This window comes from Chiloscyllium punctatum, chromosome 26, assembly GCF_047496795.1.
Source record: "Chiloscyllium punctatum isolate Juve2018m chromosome 26, sChiPun1.3, whole genome shotgun sequence".
Taxonomy (NCBI): domain Eukaryota; kingdom Metazoa; phylum Chordata; class Chondrichthyes; order Orectolobiformes; family Hemiscylliidae; genus Chiloscyllium; species Chiloscyllium punctatum.
In genome coordinates, this window is record NC_092764.1 from 30,691,002 (window position 1) to 30,711,014 (window position 20,013).

A 20,013-nucleotide genomic window follows, 5' to 3' on the forward strand; every position below is an offset into this window, starting at 1 on the left:
GTATGATATGTAATTTCAGGGTGGCATAGAAAGAACAGTGGTGAACAGTATATTTGAGGGTGATTTCCTGTTCATAATGTGTCACGCCATCTACAGGGGACAGTTCTATAATAGCCCAGCTTCTTCCTTTCTCCTGTTATTGCTGTCACAGATGCCTTAATAAGGAAAATTCCATCAATTAGTGAGAAAGAAAGCCTAATAATTTGCTGATTATTGCACAATGTTTAGCACCATTCATGACTCAGATACTGAAGCAGTCCATGTTCAAATACAACAAGACCCTGGACCATATCCAGGCTTGGGCTGACAAGTGGCAAGTAACATTCATGCCACATAAGGGCCTATCTCCAACAAGAGAGAATTTAACTCTCTCCCCTTGACATTCAGCGGTGTTACCATCACTAAATCTCCCACAATCAATATCCTGGGAGTTAACATTGACCAGAAACTGAACTGATCCAGCCATATAAATACAGTGGTTACAAGAGCAGGTTGTAGACTCGGAATCCTGCAGCAAGGGAACTCACCTCCTTCTCTCCAAAGCTTGTCCACCATCTGCAAGGCACAAGTCAGAAGTGTGATGGAATATTCCCCACTTGCCTGATGACCAACTGCAAGTTTCTGTCCAAGCCAATCACCACTCACCATCCTGACATGGATATGTATCACTATTCCTTGGGTCAAACTGTTCCTTCAGTGTCACTGGCTCAAACTCCCTGAATTCCCTCCCTAGCAGCATTGTGAGTGTACCTACACCTGGTATATGGACTGCAACGGTTCAAGAGACAGCTCACCATCTTTTCTCAAGATCAACTGTGGATAGGCACTAAATGTTGGCCCGACAGTAAATCTCACATTACAAGAATGAGCAAAAATGAAATACGGGAATTCATCGTGCCGTAGAAACTTTTGCGACAGTCAATAAAACTAAAATGTAAAGTACCCAAATATCCCTGGTGAAAACATTCATACTATACTAATTTAGTAACAGGAATCCCCAGGCTTACAGTAAATCCTTTGTCTCTGTGATTTTTCCAATGAGTCAGTACAGATTTTGTTTTGGCACGGTCTTGAAAGCAGACAATTCTAAATGTAACAGACCTGGTCTGCTCTCCGCACTGGATTCCAGACAGCAGGATATATCAACGTAGGATTGAAACAGCTAATAATTTAAATGCCAGCTTTCTCTGCAAACTCTGCAGCTGCGTAAAGCTGGGGCTGTCACCAAACCTAGCCTTGAAACCAGAAGTGAAACTTTTGGCCAAAGAATTCTAATTTGTCTCCATTATGACAAAAATCATTTTCTTTAAGATCACAGGATAAGTAAGCTATGGTTGCAAGTCTACTAAGGAGAACTATTTTATTTATCTTAAAAACAGAACATTAAAATTTGTACAACAAGATGCTTACGGCAAGGATCAGATGCAACAAACCGTTTGCTGAAGACACTTCCAAACTCTGAAGACCTTTTTAGCAACACTCCCAACCTTGAGCAGGTAAAGAAGGTAGATTGCAACTTCTGTTGTGTTTGTGAACAAATTTCCATCTTGACACAGAGATTGACAGAAAAAGCGAAATATTAATTTGTTTTGATTAGAATATTAGCATCATAAACACCAACAACAGAAATAATCTTTGGTGGGAGTTAGGGATTGGGGCAAACTCCAAGTTTCATATCTGTGGTTCACAGAGGATCTACACATGTTAAAGTGCAACTGTCTCTGGCTGCAGAAATTTTCATGTGCGACATTTAAAAAATGACTTGTGACCTTTTATATCTGGTAGGAGAAAGTCTAAAATTGTCAGAGTTCTTTGGGAGATAGGCCTGGGACACCTTTGGGAGTGATAAAGTGCCCTTTGTTATTAAAAATATGACATGAATGTACATAAAACGTACTTTTTTTTAGATTAGATTAGATTACTTACAGTGTGGAAACAGGCCCTTCGGCCCAACAAGTCCACACCGCCCCGCCGAAGCGTAACCCGCCCATACCCCTACATCTACCCCTTACCTAACACTACGGGCAATTTAGCATGGCCAATTCACCTGACCTGCACATCTTTGGACTGTGGGAGGAAACCAGAGCACTCGGAGGAAACCCACGCAGACACGGGGAGAACGTGCAAACTCCACACAAGTCAGTCGCCTGAGGCGGGAATTGAACCCGGGTCTCTGGCGCTGAGGCAGCAGTGCTAACCACTGTGCCACCATGCCGCCCAAACTCCCAAACTACTTAAACTCATTAAAGTTAAAATTTCCATTTACTAGAGTATAATGTTTTGAATCTTGTGAATGATTTGATAGCTAAACAATATAAACATGCGTATTTTGCAATCAGAAGTATTCCATTTCTGATTGGCTGTTAAAAGATGATAGTATTGTGTGAACATCACAACCTATTATCTCTTCACTTGTTACTCAAGATATTAATTATTAATAGACCTTATCACTCATTACAGCTCATTTCCAATACATTTTATGGCTTTCCACTGGGATAATGCATTTATAATGATATTTTCTTTTCCATTCCTTTCAGATAAGAGCATGCATATTGTCATGTTGTTGTGACAATTAATATAATCCCCATTCATGTTTAATAGACAGATATCCTCATACTGCATCAGGCAGTAAAATACTTGTCAATATTTACTGTTACTTCATTTTTAAACAATGTTTTTCTGCAAGTTACTAGTTCTATCCTTTTGGGTCCTATCCCTATCCAGAAGCCCAATGCTCTCCTGCAGAAAATCCCAACTCTGTGTACAAACACCAGTGAGCATTCCCTGCTCTGAGCTGACTCTGAAACTGTTCTGTTTTATCCTTAAAGGCTATTGCATTTCTAACATTGTCAATTTGTTCTCTTCTCATCTCCTTTCATCATTCTGCAGTAAGAGTCAAAATTATTATTTTCTCCAATACTCTGTTTTGTTTTGCTTTCTGTTATAAGGTGATTGAGGACACCTTGCAGAAATTTTCTGGGATAGCAATAAATGCATCCTCCCTGCAGGGAGTAGAGACTGCGACTACTTATCTTGATATGATCACCTCACACCCTGATAAACTGACTGTTAGATCACAGGTAAGATCAGCTTTGTATATTGCCCTTTGTTATGATTCTGATGCAGGGAGTGTGCTGATAATCAAGCCCCACTACTCCAAGAGCCATATAAAATGTCAATATTTTATTAAATCACCAAAACGGTCAATTTGTTTCTCTTTATTGCTGTTCTCCAGAACAAACTTGATTGAGTTTTTTGAAGAAGTAACAAAGAGGATTGATGAGGGCAGAGCAGTAGATGTGATCTATATGGACTTCAGTAAGGTGCTCGACAAGGTTCCCCATGGGAGACTGATTAGCAAGGTTAGATCTCATTGAATACAGGAAGAACTAGCCATTTGGATACAGAACTGGCTCAAATGTACAAGACAGAGGCTGGTGGTGGAGAGTTGTTTTTCAGACTGGAGGCCTGTGACCAGTGGAGTGCCACAAGGATCGGTGCTGGGTCCTCTACTTTGTGTCATTTACATAAATGATTTGGATGTGAGCATAAGAGGTACAGTTAATAAGTTTGCAGATGAAACCAAAATTGGAGGTGTAGTGGACAGCGAAGAGGGTTACCTCAGATTACAACAGGATCTTGACCAGATGGGCCAATGGACTGAGAAGTGGCAGATGGAGTTTAATTCAGATAAATGCGAGGTGCTGCATTTTGGGAAAGCAAATCTTAGCAGAACTTATACGCTGAATGGTAAAGTCCTAGGGAGTGTTGCTAACAAAAGAGACCTTGGAGTGCAGGTTCATAGCTCCTTGAAAGTGGAGTCGCAGGTAGATAGGATAGTGAAGAAGGCGTTTGGTATGCTTTTCTTTATTGGTCAGACTATTGAGTACAGGAGTTGGGAGGTTATGTTGTGGCTGTACAGGACTTTGGTTAGGCCACTGTTGGAATATTGTGTGCAATTCTGGTCTTCTTCCTATCGGAAAGATATTGTGAAACTTGAGAGCATTCAGAAAAGATTTACAAGGATATTGCCAGGGTTGGAGGATTTGAGCTATAGGGAGAGGCTGAACAGGCTGGGGCTGTTTTCCTTGGAGCGTCAGAGGCTGAGGGGTGACCTTATAGACGTTTACAAAATTGTGAGGGGCATGGATAGGGTAAATAGGCAAAGTCTTTTTCCTGAGGTCGGGGAGTCCAGAACTAGAGGGCATAGGTTTAGGGTGAGAGGGGAAAGATATAAAAGAGACCTAAGGGGAAACTTTTTCACTCAGAGGGTGGTATGTGTATGGAATGAGCTGCCAGAGGATGTGGTGGAGGCTGGTACAATTGCAACATTTAAGATGCATTTGGTTGGGTATCTGAATAGGAAGGGTTTGGAGGGATATGGGCCGGGTGCTGGCAGGTGGGACTAGATTGGGTTGGGATATCTGGTCGGCATGGACGGGTCTGTTTCCATGCTGTACATCTCTATAACTCTATAACTCTATGACTCTATGAAACTGAGACTTTCACTGGGTTTCTCAGTAAACTCAAAAATAACCTTTTTTTTATACAGAAGCAAACTTACTATTGCAATAAGTAGTACGACTGGGTAACAACTAAGCCAAAATATGGAATTAAACTAATCCTATATCCTTTAATTCCCAAATGCACACCATAGACAATATGATACAATTCTGCAGCAAAGAGGAGGCTTATATAAAGTAAGGAAATGTGAAAGTCCCCTCAATTGCATAAGGGTCAAAACTCAAAAATAAAAAAAAGGACTTCTCACAGACCTGCTGACATTGAGGTTGCAATGCTGACAGTTACAGAATCGATGAGATTCTCAAATCAGACCTCATTTCAGATAAGAGTCAGTTAGACTAAGATCTTTGAATGGCAGAAACACTTACACGATCAGAATTTAAGAGTAAGATAAAGATACTGATTTATGGGACTTCTTCCAAGTTCCCAGAAGAAACTTTACTGAGACAGGAAAGGCTGTCTTTCTGTTGCTCGTTTCTTGGAAGCTTTTTACTTCACTTATCACCCTGTACTGAAACAGCAACTTCAGTTCAGAGTCTGTTGCTAGTGAGCCTTCAATACAGGCAACTGACCTTTTGTAAACAATACTCTCCAAGTTTTAACTTCTCAGTAATTATTGCTGAACACAACTGCCAGAAATTTTGTATCCGTTCAAAACGCTTTCAATTCAGCACATCCTAATCCTTCCATATATCCGTTCCTCATAGCCCTTACATAAAACATGTATCCTTAGCAAGTCAAATTTAAAATGCATAAATAGGGAACAATGTTTCATTCGCTTGCAACTTACAATACTCAGGCAATTTACAATGTTGTAATGTTTCAGTCAATTAAAAATAAATTACTATTAGTTGTAAGTTTCATGCTGCTTCCCATACTAAGGGGCATGCATTTAAGGGGGTAAGGGGTTAAGGGGGTGGGGAATATTCAAAAGAAGCATGAGAGGCAAGGTTTCTTTTTACACAGAGTGATAGGAGTCTGGAATTCACTGTCAGGGTGGCGATGGAGGCAGCTATGATAAGGGCATTCAAGGAGCTTTTAGATAAGCACATGTATGTGCAAGGAATGGAGGATTATGGATCAAAGGCAGGCAGAAGGCATTAGTTTCATTTGGCATTGTAATTGGCACAACAGAGGGCCAAAGGGCCCATTCCTGTGCTGTACATTTCTATGTTCTAGGGGGCATAGGTTTAAGGTAAGGGGGAATGGTTTCAAAGGGCTCTAAGGAGCAACTTTTTCATGCAGAGGGTGGTGCGTGTATGGAATAAGCTGCCAGAGGAAGTGGTGGAGGCTGGTACAATTATAACATTTAAAAGGTATCTGTGTGGGTATATGAAAAGAAAGGGGTTAAGAGTGATATAAGCCAAATTCTGGCAAATGGGACCAGATTTATTTCAGATATCTGGTCGGCATGGGTGAGTTGGACTGAAGGGTCTGTTTCCGTGCTGTACATCTCTATGACTCTATGACATGTAGACTTTGTCAAGAGCACCCATTTACAATGATTAAATAAATCAAACTATGTTTCAAATAAAGATTATTCCAGGAATATACATAATACTTTTGGGGTCTAGACTGTGGTGCTGGAAAAGCACAGCAGGTCAGGCAGCATCTGAGGAGCAGGAGAATCGATGTTTCAGGCAAAAGCCCCTCATTAGGAACTCGGATGCTGCCTGATCTGCTTTGCTTTTCCAGCACCACACTTCCGCCTTTAATCTCCAGTGTCTGCAGTCCTCACTTTCGTCTATAATATCTCTGGGCCCAAGTTGTATGATTTAGCATAGTGCATATAAATATTCAAATTAGGAGTAGTCTATTCAGTCCCTCATACCTGTTCCACTATTCAGTAAGATCATAACTGATCTGATTGTAACTTCAAGTCCACATTCCTGCTGTGGACTTTTCATCCCCTTGCTTAGCGGAAAAATATCTATCCTTGTCTTAAATATATTTAAGGACTCCGTTTCAACATCATTTCAAGAAGAGCTTGAAAGACTCACAACCCGCTAAAAGAAATAAATGTTTCCTCATTTTAGTTTTCTCAAGTGCTAAATGCAAAGTGTTGCCATGCCCCAGTGCCATCTTGAAGCACTGAATATAATGTAAGATGTTACTACAATAGAGTTCATCTTTCTCTCTTCTTAATCCTCCTCCAGTTGCTGTTTGACATTTGAAACAAGCTCCTGGGTCTTTGTATCAGGCTTTGGGGTCTCATTTACAAGCCTCCACCACCTCAACTGTGACCACCGTGTCCATGGTGGAGCCATAGAGCTGGGGGTGTGTGGGTTCTATACCTCCTCTTCCCCATCTGATGCTTCTCCAGACACTGCCACCAGTCATTGGTTATCAGGGTCCTTTGCCATCCCTTTCACTGAAGCTTCCACTCCTTCAAGCACCTGGACCTAGCTGTAGACCTGGAGCCTTAGCTCAGTCCAGGCCCAGGAGGTCAGCCCAGGGCCTATTTCGACTTACCGGGAAATCTCGGGTTGGGGTGTGGCCATGTTTGGCTCGTCCTGACGTTGCTACCAGTTGTCTCCTCCTTCATTGGCCACTCTTCTAGCTTTAAAGAAAAAAGAAAAAGAGCAAAAGAAAGTGAAAGAAAGCAGATTGGAGTGGAGCTGAATGGTAAACGCCATTTTGAAATCTCATTATTTTTCAAATGAGCAGCAAAAGGTCAGGTTTTTAAGGAAGCATCATTTCATATTTGCCATCACAAAAATCATTCACAGCAACATTCCCTTGAGCTGCATGGCCATCAGGCTCCACGTATTGGTGTGCCAGTGATCTCTACTTCTAGTTTCAGAAGTGCTGTGACTGGACTGGGAGGTCTGCAAAACAGCATGAGATTTTAACAACAATACAAGTTCATAGATGGTGAAGTAATTAAAGAAAACAATGACTGCAGCTGCTGACTCTTTATGCAAATAGTTTAAAAACAAGAAAGAAATGATAATAACGGCAATCCAGAGCTTGGTACTTCAACAGTAGCAAGACAAGTAGAACCTTTGTCTGAAGTCATCCTTCATCAACTACAGCAGGACCTGAAGTACACTGAATGCTTCACACTGCCTTCAAATGAACCGATCGATATCATCACCACAATCCAGCTGACTGATTTTGTTTGTATGGTTTGAAGAACATGACTAAAAAAGTTCTCCTCACCCTTTTGCCCCTTAAAGCGAGGACAAGGGGTCAGAATATCTGCAAAAAGTTCAAAAGTACGTGCTTGAGAAAAGCAAGAAACTGAGTTCTGTTACATCTGGTGTATCAACAATGCTTGGCGCAAATACGAGCTTTGTTGGATTTTGTAGAAATGATCCTGATTTCTCCTCTTTTGTCAATTGCCACTTTATAATCCACCAGCAACTATTAGTGAGTAAAGTTGGGGACATTTCTCATGTAATGATAGTTTTTAATATTGTAAATTCGATTCAAGCAAGACTCTTTCAGCACTGCATATTTAAAGCCTCACTCGATGAACTCTATATTGCCTACGGTGAAATAATCCTCCATGCTGATGTGTGCAGCAGCTTCTCTGACAATGCATGATTGCTCAACTTTGCACTTCTTACAGAAATAATATCAAACTGAGCAAGCTGAGCTATGAACTATGGAAAATAGATATAGCCTTACACATGAGCAGTACTGTGAATGTATTCAAATTGAAGAGAAGTCTGTGGTCACCCCATTTAAAAGAAAATAAAATGCTGCAACACTTTGAGTTGGGAGAAAATATTATAAAAACAAGTAAAAGGTGAAAAGAAGTATTCTACCCTGAATACCTCTGTGCACTCCTGAGGAAGTTAACAGAAGAATTCAACAAGCAATTTCAGGAATTTCAGAAGTATGAAAAAAACTAATCGCCATGTTTGTCTCAAATCCATTCCTTCAAGTACATGTTGATGGGTTGGCTACCAAATTACATCAAAGCAGTGGAATTGCTGAAGATAATTACTATGAAAAATAATCTTGAACTAAATGTCAGAACAAGGAGCTCTGATTTCAGTGGATTTGGAAAATACCCATTTCTGTCATTTTGTGCTTTTAAAGTGAAAACTTTCTTTGAATCCACATTCCTCTGTGAGACAGCTTTCATCCAAATTAAGATTGTAAAACCCAAGAATTGCATCCAGCTCACAGATACCCATTTGATGGACTATGCATTGCTAACAGTCCCAAACTTCAACACAAATTTCAAGACACTGGCAGATAATACTGTTATACTGAGACTTGGTGAGCAGAGCACACAATGAATGATGTTATATACCAGGTTTTAGGTTTGTAAAGCTCTAAAAATAAACTATTAATTCTCTGTTTTTCTGCTTTGCATTTAAATTCAAAAAAGTGATGCCTTGCTTAAAATGTTTGGAGACCACTGCTCTCCAATGAAAACTGATGCAAAGTGCTGATTCAATTTATATGCCATTTCCTTATGTTCCATTCCTAAGTATCCAAACTCACTTTCTGCAGGATCAATGATCATTTTAATTATTTTCTTCTTTAAATATCTAAAGGAAAACTTACTATCTGTTTTTATATTTAAAGTGAGCTTTCTCTTGTGCACTAATTTGTCCCTCCTTATTTATTTTTAGTCCTTCTTTGCTAATTTTTAAATTCTATCCAACCTTCTGACTTGCCACCTACTTCTAATCATCCAAACAGCCCATATGCCAATATAAATCTGTTTATTTTTTCAATTGCCGAATGCGTCTAGCCCCAGCTTCTTCTGTAGGTCATCAAAGCTTAAGTCAAAATTGGACAGGAATAATTTGTCCAGGTAGCTTTTTGAATCATTAGGCTTGTGTCTCTAGCTCATTTAGCTCTGTGTGCCAAATTACTTTGATCCTTTCTTAAAAAAAACGAAGGTCAGACCTTCACAACTGAAAACCAAACTCTCCTTTACGTCTACTTTAGAATCCGAGTTCCCAGAAAATGATTATATTATAAAATACCTTCATACTAGTGAAAATGGCTGCACTGAAGGGGAATGAAGTTAGTTCCAGGAAGAATACCCACAATCACATGTCAGCAGTTCTTGTTTTCAATGGACTTTCCATCTGCAGTGGTAGTCATTGTAGATATGCCCTTAATGGCCCTATAACCATGAATGGAAGAGATATGAAGGGACCTAATCCTGGGTGCATAAACTTTCTGTAAACAGTGAAGATTCTAAATGAAGACCTATTGGTTTGAATACAAAATTCCACTTTCTCTTAATGTTGAGTTTATTAGTTGGGAATTCTAGGATGGAATAACAAAAGTTTTATTGAATGATAAATATTAAATGGGTTTCAACCTCACAGCTGGGTCTGTAGATGGAATGCATTGCAATGAACCCATATTTTGAAAGCTTCCAAGATCTCTCTTCTCCTCAGGAAGAAGCTAATAATGCACTCCTGAACCTGAGTGACAAGTTGCAGAATCTTCCTACTATAAAACCGAGTGATGAACTGTGGAAGCTATATGGAGCAAAAACTGGTCTTAATGCAGTTAACAATCTTCTAAGTGCTTCAATGAAAACAAATAGTTTTGATGTGGAGGAAGAAAAGGTAATGATTCTTGAATGTTTAGAAATGAATGGCTTGGAATTAAAATGAAATAGATTAGAGTGGTGCTGAAGAAGCACAGCAGGCCAAACAGCATCCGAGGAGCAGGAAAATCGACGTTTCGGGCAAAAGCCGTTCATCAGGAATGAATCAAGAATTAAAATGAAACAGGTTTGTTGAGAAAGCTGTGCAGTCGTCTTTCCTGTGTTATCTGTTTAATGTTACAGTGGAACACCGAACATTAGTCACACTTCATCTTCATTAGAGGAATCTAAACCTTACTTTGCAATCTGAATTTTCTCTGGCTGGTGAGAGAATTGGCAAGACACCTTTGGTGCCTCCATTCAGGAAGTCCCACTGAGTAACAACAGATCAGGCAGTGTTGAGGCCACTAGTAGGAAGTGGATAATAAGAATAAATGCATCCTTTTTAGGCTGGCAGGATGTCACAAGTCATGTGTCACAGAGGTTGATGCTTGGGCCTCAACTCTTTTCAATTTAAAAAAAACCTGATTTGGAAGAAGGACCATGCTGATGACGTAATGATAGATGTGAAATTGAGTTGTGAAGAAAATATAAGAAGCCTACAAAGGAATGTAGGTAGGATAAGTGAGTGGGCAAAGATCTACCAAACGGCATAGTTGGGATAGTGTGGAATTTTCCATTTTGACAGGAAGAATAAAAAAGAAGCATGTTATCTAAATGGTTGTAGAACTCTGAAAGGCAGAGTGATCTGGGTGTGCATGAATCACAGAAGATTAATATGCAGGACCAACAGTCATTCTGGAAATCTAATAAATTTAGGATTTGCTACAAAGTGAATTAAATGCAATAGTGGGTAATTTATGCCCCTATTATATGGGCATTGGTGAGATCTGTGTGTGGTACTGGTCACCATAATGATAGAAGTATGTTAATGTATCGCAAGCAGTTCAGAGACGATATACTCGACTAACACCTGGAATGAGTAGGTTGCCTGATGAGAAAAGGCTAGGCCTATGTTCTTTGGAGTTTAGAGGAGTCAGTGATGACTGAATGGAAACATATAAGATCCTGAGGGGACTTGACCGGGTGGACGTTGAAAGGATATTTCCCCTGGTGGAGGGATCCAGAACTCTGGTTCATAGTTTAAACATAAGGGATTGCTGATTTGAGACAGAGAGGAGGAAATTTTTTTTTTGTCAAGGGGTTGAGCGTCTTTGGAATTCCATTCCTTAAAAGGCCAGAGGTAGATAGATTCTTGATTAACAAAAGGATGAAAGATTATCAGGAGATATGCAGGACCACAGAGTTGAAGTTAAAATCAGAACAACCATGATCTTATTGAATGTTGGAGCAGGCTTGGAGGGCTGAGTGGCCTACTCTTCTTCCTTGCTTGCATGCCTATCTCTGAAGCAAACCCCTAGAGGTGGAAGCGAGAGATGCTGGACAATCAGAAACCCATAGCTCTTGCACTAAAGTGCCACTGAGGAGACAGTGGCTGCTGCCTGAAGGACATCAATGGATTCCCAGGATTGTGGGCTGCTCAGGGCACGGTAAGAAATAAAAACAGCAAGTGTTGCAGAAATTCAGCAGGTCTGGCAGCATATGTGGAGAGAAAAATAGAGTCAATCTTTTAGATCCAATGACCCTTCTTCAGAATGTATCAGAGCAAATAAGAAATGTAGGGTGTAATCCTCCTCAGCCCTTCAGCCTCCAACCACAACTCTTTCTCCAACTCATTAATGACATCACCAGTGCTGCTTCCTGCTCTTGAACAGAATTGCAAACAAAATCATCAGTTTTGCTTCCTATTTCCATTTTTCTCTCCCTTTCGCCTGGTCCATCTCTGACTAATCTCTTCCTTTCCTTGAGTTCTGTGTTTCCATTTCTGGGCTGTCCACCAATAGCCATTGCACGTCCACTGACTCCCATAGTTGCTAACTTCCTCACACCCAGCTTCCTGTGAAGATTTGATTCCAAACAGTGTCTCCTTCACATCTGTTCCAATAATGCCACCTTTCACTGGGTTGCGTCTGACATGACTGAAGATACTCTCCCAACTTTGGTTGACAGGGCCCTCAGCTGTGTCCAACCAATCTACCACATTTCTGCCTTCACCCCTTCGACTCCTTCCCAGGACATGGATAGGGTTCCCCTTGTCCTTACTTTCCACCCCACAAGTCTCTGTACTCAGAGGATCATGGTCCACCATTTTTGCCACCCCAGCTGGATGCCACCACCAAACATATCTACCCCTCCTCTCTGCCAATAGCATTCTGCAGGGATTATTCCCTCCATCTCACCCTGGGATTGCTCCATAGTTCCTAATGCTTCCTCACTCTCCCATGGCAATCACAGAAGATGTAACAGATTTTCATCCATCTTTCTTCAACATTTTACTTGTACTTTTTTCAACCTGGTCCACTATATGTTATTCTCACCATGTGCTGTCCTTTTCATTGGTGAGCCCAAACACAGCCTGGAGCACCATTGTATGGAACACCTTCATTTTGTCTGCAGGAATAACTCTGACTTCCCAATTGCTTACCATTTCAATAAACCACCTTGCTGTCTTGCTAATATTTCTGTCCTGGGCCTACAGCAAGTTCCAGTGAAGCACAATACAAACCTGAGGAGCAACACCTCATTTTCCACTTGGACATTTTACAGCCTCTAGGCCTTAATATCAAATTCTGCAACCGCAGAGCCTGACCTCTTCCTCAACGAATTCCGCTTTCTCCTCCTCAATGAATTCCACTGTCTCCTCCTCAACCTCCTCCCACCCCAGTCTACAGCATGAGAAAAAACACCATTTTTGATTACTTTCAGCTCTGAAGAATAGTTGTATCAGAATCGAAACATACTCTGCTTCTCTCACCAGACTTGCTGCTAGACCCGCTGAGTTTCTCCAGTATTTTTTGCTTTCTTAAATTAGGGTGAGAGTGTGTGGTTGTGTCTGGCAGGGGTTGAAAGGGGATAGTAGGGTTGCAAGCAAAGCAGGGGATGGCTCTAGTCAGGCAGAACATTGCTGAAGTGTAATATTGAGGGAACTTTCAGAGGCACTGGCTAAAGCTTTCTAATCAACAGATTCACAGGTGGTGTCAGAGAACTGGGACAATGCAACTTATACCCTTGTTCAAAACAAGGATTTACAGGCTGCTGAAGTTCTTGCCCAAACTCCCGCCCTCCTGGGGTTGGGGACTGTGCAGGGAGTTGTAGATAATTGAGAGGGACTCCAAAAAGCCCGGGGCCCCATGAATGGAACCTAAATGACAGAAAGATGAAGCTTTTAAGTAGGCACCAATTGGCCATTTAAAGCCAGCAGCAAATATCAGTTTGGAGGGAAGACAACAGCTTGGCAGGCACATTATTTTAATGCTGTCAAATTCCTTAATAGTCAGCTTTAACATGATTTGAAGTTGTTAGAAAGATATTTCAAATGTTCGCTCTAACAAAATGCATTCCATTATTACTTTTGATTTTGCATTCAGATGGCAAATATGTTTGATGTTCTCCTAACATCTATGGATAAAATATTTTCATCCCTTGAGAGTCAAATTCAGGAAGATGACCCTCCAACTGTTTTCCAGGCATCATCCTTCAGTATGGCTTTAAAAAGGTAAAGAGCATGTCCCAGTAAGAGTGCTTCAAAGTAGCAATATTACATAACTGCATAACTCTAAAAGAGCTCTGAGTTTATATCTGTGATTATTAAAAGAAAAAGGAGATTTAGTAGAAATAAATGAAATTTAAGTCGTGAAAAATTGTAAAATAGTGGGTTTCTTGAATTACTGCTGAATATAAAATTGAACTAGCAACTGGGTACAAAAATTCTTACTGACATGGATTATGCTTTATTGAAGAGGTACGATTACAGTCACAAAAGTAAATGATAGTCTTTTTATCAAGGACAACATCTTTCATTTTAATCGCTGCATAGATTTGCCAGCTCATATAATGCAAGCTTTATAATTCTCTTTTGTTCTTACTTCAGGTACAGTTCAAAGAACTTAAAAGGAAGCAGGATTGATACCTTAGAGACAAATTCATTTAGTTGCATTTTCCCAGATTCTATTGATCTGCAGAGTATTTCAAATAAATCAGTTCAGTTAAGGGTAAGTATATGTTTACAGGCTATGTTCAATGAAACGTCTCGCTGGCAGTGAGTGTTTAATGATTTAATCTTCTCTACTCAAGAGGTAATATGCTGTGGCTGTGTAAACATTCCTTATTTCATTCTTGAAAGCATGCAACTTTCATCCTTATTAATGTACAGTAGGCAGTTTTCATGGACGGTGATTATTTTCAATGCTTCATTCAAATGACTCTGGATCAGCAACTATGGTCTCAGTGTCATGTTGGATTTTTTTAAAGAGGGTTTTGCACCATGAGGTGAGCTTTTACTTACTGAGCTTGTCTCATTAACCACCTACCCCATCTCCAGGGTGTCCTTCTCACCATTTTCCAGTCCTATCTTGACACACACAATTCCTGGAAGAACCTGCCACTCCTGGGATATGCTGAAATTGACTGGCATTCCTGGCTTGTTATAAAAGACCTCCATGTCAGGCACAGGGTGTCAACATCTCAGGACATGCTTCATTGGCACAGGCCACACATACCTCAAATCCTGGACCTTGGCATCTGACTTTTTCCATCCTAAGAACCCTCATGGCACATCTGTGACCCACTTACAGAATATTTCTGCACTTCAATGCTGTACTTCAGGACCCAACAATAACTATCCTTATAATGCTGGAGCAAGAGCACTGTCCTCTGGAACACCCACAGTTCGTAGAGTGCACGAGGCTGTATCTCCGGGCAGTGAATGACAGTCATTCACTGGTTCACTCCCTGAGCACAATGCCCTGACCAGTCTGTATCAACCTGCCTAGTCTTTGTTTTAAAAAAAGATTATATTTGCTAATCTACCTGTTCAGAAACATTATGACACATCTCTAGAGCAGGTGGGACTTCAATCCAAGGTCTCCTGGCTCAGAGGTAAGGTCTCTATCACTACACCATGACAGCCCTAACCTGCTTCATTCAAAATTGAAACAAGGTTTGACAGCTAATTGTCAGTCAGCATTTTCATAGCAGCATTCCCCATTACAGCGCCTCTAACAATTCGAGTCCATTCCTTGCCAGTCAGGTCAATGAATCAAGTCTGTATATTACTGCCTGTATTTGTGGCACAGTGGTTATGTCCCTATCTCTGATCCAGGAGGCTTGGATTCATGTCCTATTGACTACAGAGGTGTGTACTAACATCTCTGAACTGGTTGTTTAGAAATTATCAATCTGCGTTCTTTCTTCACATCACCTGTGTGTTGCTATCTGCCTGTCTCTGGGTCCTTCTCTCGCATGCTCCTCTATGTGCTGCTGTCTGCCTGTCTCAGTTTCTCATTTACCCCATCTAACATGCCAGTTTATTAATTGGTTTGTGAATCTAGCTCCATGGGAAGGGTGCAAAACACATAAAAGTACCCCCTACCACCAGAAGTAATCCCAAGATTACTGAGATTCACAGCAGTTTCGAACGTAATTCTTCAAACTGTGTTGCAAGGTCTTCAACCTATTCCTTTCTAATTTGGTAATAGTGTGAAACATGGCTTGTAGCTTCCCTCACTTTTCAGAAGTTTTCCACCCATGTTGTAGCACTCTTCATCCTGACACTTCGGATGAAGTTCTGGTAAAATGCATTTTTCACCAACATGAATTGGCTATAATGTGATTGACGAATTGTGGACACTATTTGGATAACGCTAACTTTCTATTGAACGGATATAGTGATCTTCTACATTGCGATTTTCTATCATAATTTCCCATAGCATGATTTTCTATAGCACAGGGTTGGAGAGGAATGCATCTCTCACATTATACCGGAACAGCCTGTATAATGTTCAAGACTCCATGACTGAAAAGTAATCTATTTTATTCGTCAAATCTGAACCATTGCTTTCTTGGAATACCATCCTTTTATTCACACATCTCTGCATTAATTTTGTTTTAATAATGTATCTCAAGAACATAAATATATCTTAGCTCACAGTGTTTTCCTGTCCTGAGTTGTCCTTCTTTTCACAGTCAATTTTTTCCCTTCCATGATTTCAGAGACAGCTGGGAAATGCCCATTCCTTGCCATTTATTTTGGGTGTGTAGCCTGTTGATTCTCAGATCAGCCATTTGCTCAGGCAATCCAATGTTTTGATGTTTCAAGCACATCCAAGCCCCAGAAAAGATTGCACATTAAGATATCCCACATCAGAGGCTGGGTACTTGGGTTATGTGATACATTCCTTGTTCCAGGCCCACAAATCTTCCTCTGGTACATTGATAGTACATTTTTAAGAGTTTGTCTCTTGAGTTGTATATAATGAGATTGCCATACTGTGCCAAACAGTGTAGCACTCATGTCGGATTGTTTATGTATAACCTAGAGTAGAAATCACTGTCGCTGATGTTATTTCATGTTTATACATTGATAGTCACAGAATTGTCTCTTGTTGCTATGGAGTAAATGAAGGATATTGCTTGATGAAATCTGTGATGTGTAAAAAATAATTTGAAAATCCATAATGATCAGTCATAAATCATTTACAGTATGCTAGGCTTGGAAATATTTCATAGTTTGCACTTTATTTCGATTTCTTTTGTTTGGATCATGCTTAAGAATAGTATTTATCCTAGTCATAGAGTCATAGAGATGTACAGCATGAAAACAAACCCTTCGGTCCAACCCGTCCATGCCGACCAGATATCCCAACCCAATCTAGTCCCACCTGCCAGCACCTGGCCCATATCCCTCCAAACCCTTCCTATTCATATACCCATCCAAATGCCTCTTAAATGTTGCAATTGTACCAGCCTCCACCACTTTCTCTGGCAGCTCATTCCATACACGTACCACCCTCTACGTGAAAAAGTTGCCCCTTAGGTCTCTTTTATATCTTTCCCCTCTCACCCTAAACCTATGCCCTCTAGTTCTGGACTCCCCAACCCCAGGGAAAAGACTTTGCCTATTTATCCTATCCATGCCCCTCATAATTTTGTAAACCTCCATAAGGTCACCCCTCAGCCTCCGACACTCCAGGGAAAACAGCCCCAGCCTGTTTAGCCTCTCCCTATAGCTCAGATCCTCCAACCCTGGCAACATCCTTGTAAATCTTTTCTGAACCCTTTCAAGTTTCACAACATCTTTCCAATAGGAAGGAGACCAGATAACAGAGAATGCATAATCTGCTGGTAAGAAATTTCTGTGGTTTTTAATTGTATTTTTTTGACAATGTTCCTTTAGATGGTCAACTTTAGGGACAGTCCTCTCATATGGAAAATGCAAAGGAATGTCAGTGGACCTTTGAGCAATATATCTTTATCTTCAAACAGATCAGAATTAAAAGTGATGAATTTGTTAGACCCCATTGAGGTAATTACAGGAAGTGACAAGCACATTGGAATTCTCATTTTTGTTGCATTTTTTATTTTATAAATTTACATTTTACTGTCTTTTGACATTGAAGTATAACCAAATGTTGTCTTTTTTTTCATCTTGAAGATTTTACTGCCCAGATCGAACTCAACCCAACTCTTCCCAGCTACATATACCACAGCTATGAACCTAGTTTTCCATAGGTTCCATGTAACTGATCCAGAATCAGCCATTGTGATCTCTGTAGAAAGCAATCCAGTTACTTCAACACAACTGTACTTCAAACATGCTTCCAAGCCCAATGAGACACTATATGAGTTTGAAAAAAGCTTCTTTCCACAGAGCAGCACCAGTGGTAAGATAATAGATACCAATCGATTTTGTTTCAATGAAAACCATGAACGTGAATATAATTCTGGGTGGTTGAGAACAGTTTCACAAATTAAACTATTGGCAATCAAGATTGAGTGTCGTGTTCAAAAAAGGCAGTATTGGGAGTTTAGAAAGATTGCGGAAAAAACAGAAAAGGAGTGAGTAGGGGGTTAGGGACGAAAATGGAGAGGGACAGGAAGGTCAATATAGAAGAGGTTATGGAGAACAGAACAGAGTGAATGCTGGAGAGGACAGCAGACATAAAGTCAAGGAAGGCGAAGAGACCATTGGAGAAACACGTAGGAAGTAGACAAGTAGCAAATGGGAAAAGGGGAGAAGAATGGAGGGGAAAGGTAGTTAGACAGGAGGAATAGGTGAAATATGTAGACATATTTATGTGGCAAATGAGTTTATAGCAGCAAAATTTTCTGCTTCCACTGCTGGCAAGCTTGGAGGTAGAAAGAGCATTTAATTAAACAGGACGGTGATGTCTCTGAACCCCACTGCCTTCTCATCTCTGCCAGAATTAGTTTTGAGGCAGGAAGGGCACGGTTAACTTTTCCATTCTGCTACCGAGTGAGGCCTTTCAATGGCCCATTAATGACTGCTACCTGTCACCATATGGTGGTGCAGGATGGGTGATACTGTGTGGACTAGCCCTCATCTTGGGTGTAGGTGGAAGTGAAGCTCCTTTGATCAATGACACTCAGTTCTTGATGAAAGGACTCCACGTCAGGAAGAGGGCCTTTGAATTGCACTCCCCTGCCTGTGTTTCTGGGTCCCGTGCCACCTCTCTCCTCCATGACCTCAACTCTGCAAAGCTGAGTGCCCCTCCCAACATTATTTAGCTGCTGCCTTTGTTCTCTGTGCTCATGAGACTTCAAGGGATATTCTTCTGGCAGTAGTCACACCATCCTCAGTGTGTTACTGAGAGCATGAGCTGCTGGCCCCTAATTGCCTGCCTCTGGCTTCATCACTGTCTGATTAATTTGTGGTTCAGTGGCCTATCTGCAAAGAGGCAGCATGGGTCTCTTGCTAACTCTGCTTTGAGACCCCAAACAACACCAAGATTCTGTCCAAGGAGCATGGGGACGTGAAATGGGAAAAAGCAGCCTCTCCATACTCATTGAGGAGGAGATGGGGTTAAAGTAAGGCCAAGTTGTTCTCTCTGTATAAAGGTATTGGAGTGTGTAGTGCAGATTTGCTCAAGATAAAGTCTCGTCATTTCATCAGATCTTTGAGCCTTGCTCTAGTTTTCTTCACTTGTTTGTAGAAGCTTCCTATTTCAACTTCAATGAGCGATAAGTCTTGGCAAAATATATGTGAGATATATGATTTTCCTTTTGTGTGCTTAAAAGAAACACTGATCCTTTTCTTTCATTAATAAAGAAGTTCTAGCACTTACACCATTACCACCAAGTGTTTGCTGGTGGCCTGTAACTTTGAACATGGAATCTTTTATGTCTGGAGTGCTCTCCCCTGACAGCTGCGGAAGCTAGATCACTGAAAGCATTGAAAGAGGAAGTCAATAAATTTTGAAATATCAGGGAGATGATGGCTATAAGAAGCTGACAGGAATTGAGAATTACACAGATCAGCCATGATCTTATAGAATGATGGGGCAGGCTTGAGGGGCTGAATGGCCTAGTCATGCTCCTATTTCTTTTGTTTCTTCTTTTTACCTAGGCCTGAGATGACTTGCTAAAAGGCAGGGTCAACTGAGGAGGTATCAAATGATCTGGCTATCCTAGGTAAACAATGCACATCCCTCTGGAGAGGTGCTCCAAACTTGTTGGTTTACCTTCTTTTGTTTGTGCTGACAAAAGTGGCAATTAACATTTGTATCACAAAAATGCCCAGTAATGACCATTTCCAAAAGGTGAGAATCTAACCATTGCCTCTTGGCATTCGATAGCATCACCATCACTGAATGTCCCACTATTAACATCCTTGGGGTTATCATTGACCAGAAACTGAACTGGACTCACACATAAACACAGTGGCTACAAGACTTTTTTTGAGGTATTTTGGGTGTTGGAGGTGATTTCCTCGAATTCCAGGAGCAGCAATTACTGTTTTATATGCTGTTGCATTGTTTTGGAGCTTTGGAAAAAAAAAGTCAAAACAACATCCATTTAAAAGGGAGAAGGGTAGACAAAGG

General features: G+C 40.7%; 1 protein-coding gene across 1 annotated transcript in view; it reads left to right on the forward strand.

Moving 5' to 3' along the window:
- Positions 1-20,013, forward strand: part of LOC140453232 (polycystin-1-like protein 2) — a 113,280-nt gene that overhangs the window by 14,011 nt on the left and 79,256 nt on the right. Inside the window, exons 5-9 of the mRNA XM_072547807.1 lie at positions 2,949-3,080; positions 9,900-10,073; positions 13,543-13,670; positions 14,046-14,166; positions 17,607-17,835. Of these exons, the coding sequence (XP_072403908.1) occupies positions 2,949-3,080; positions 9,900-10,073; positions 13,543-13,670; positions 14,046-14,166; positions 17,607-17,835 (784 nt within the window). The remainder of the gene's footprint in view (positions 1-2,948; positions 3,081-9,899; positions 10,074-13,542; positions 13,671-14,045; positions 14,167-17,606; positions 17,836-20,013) is intronic.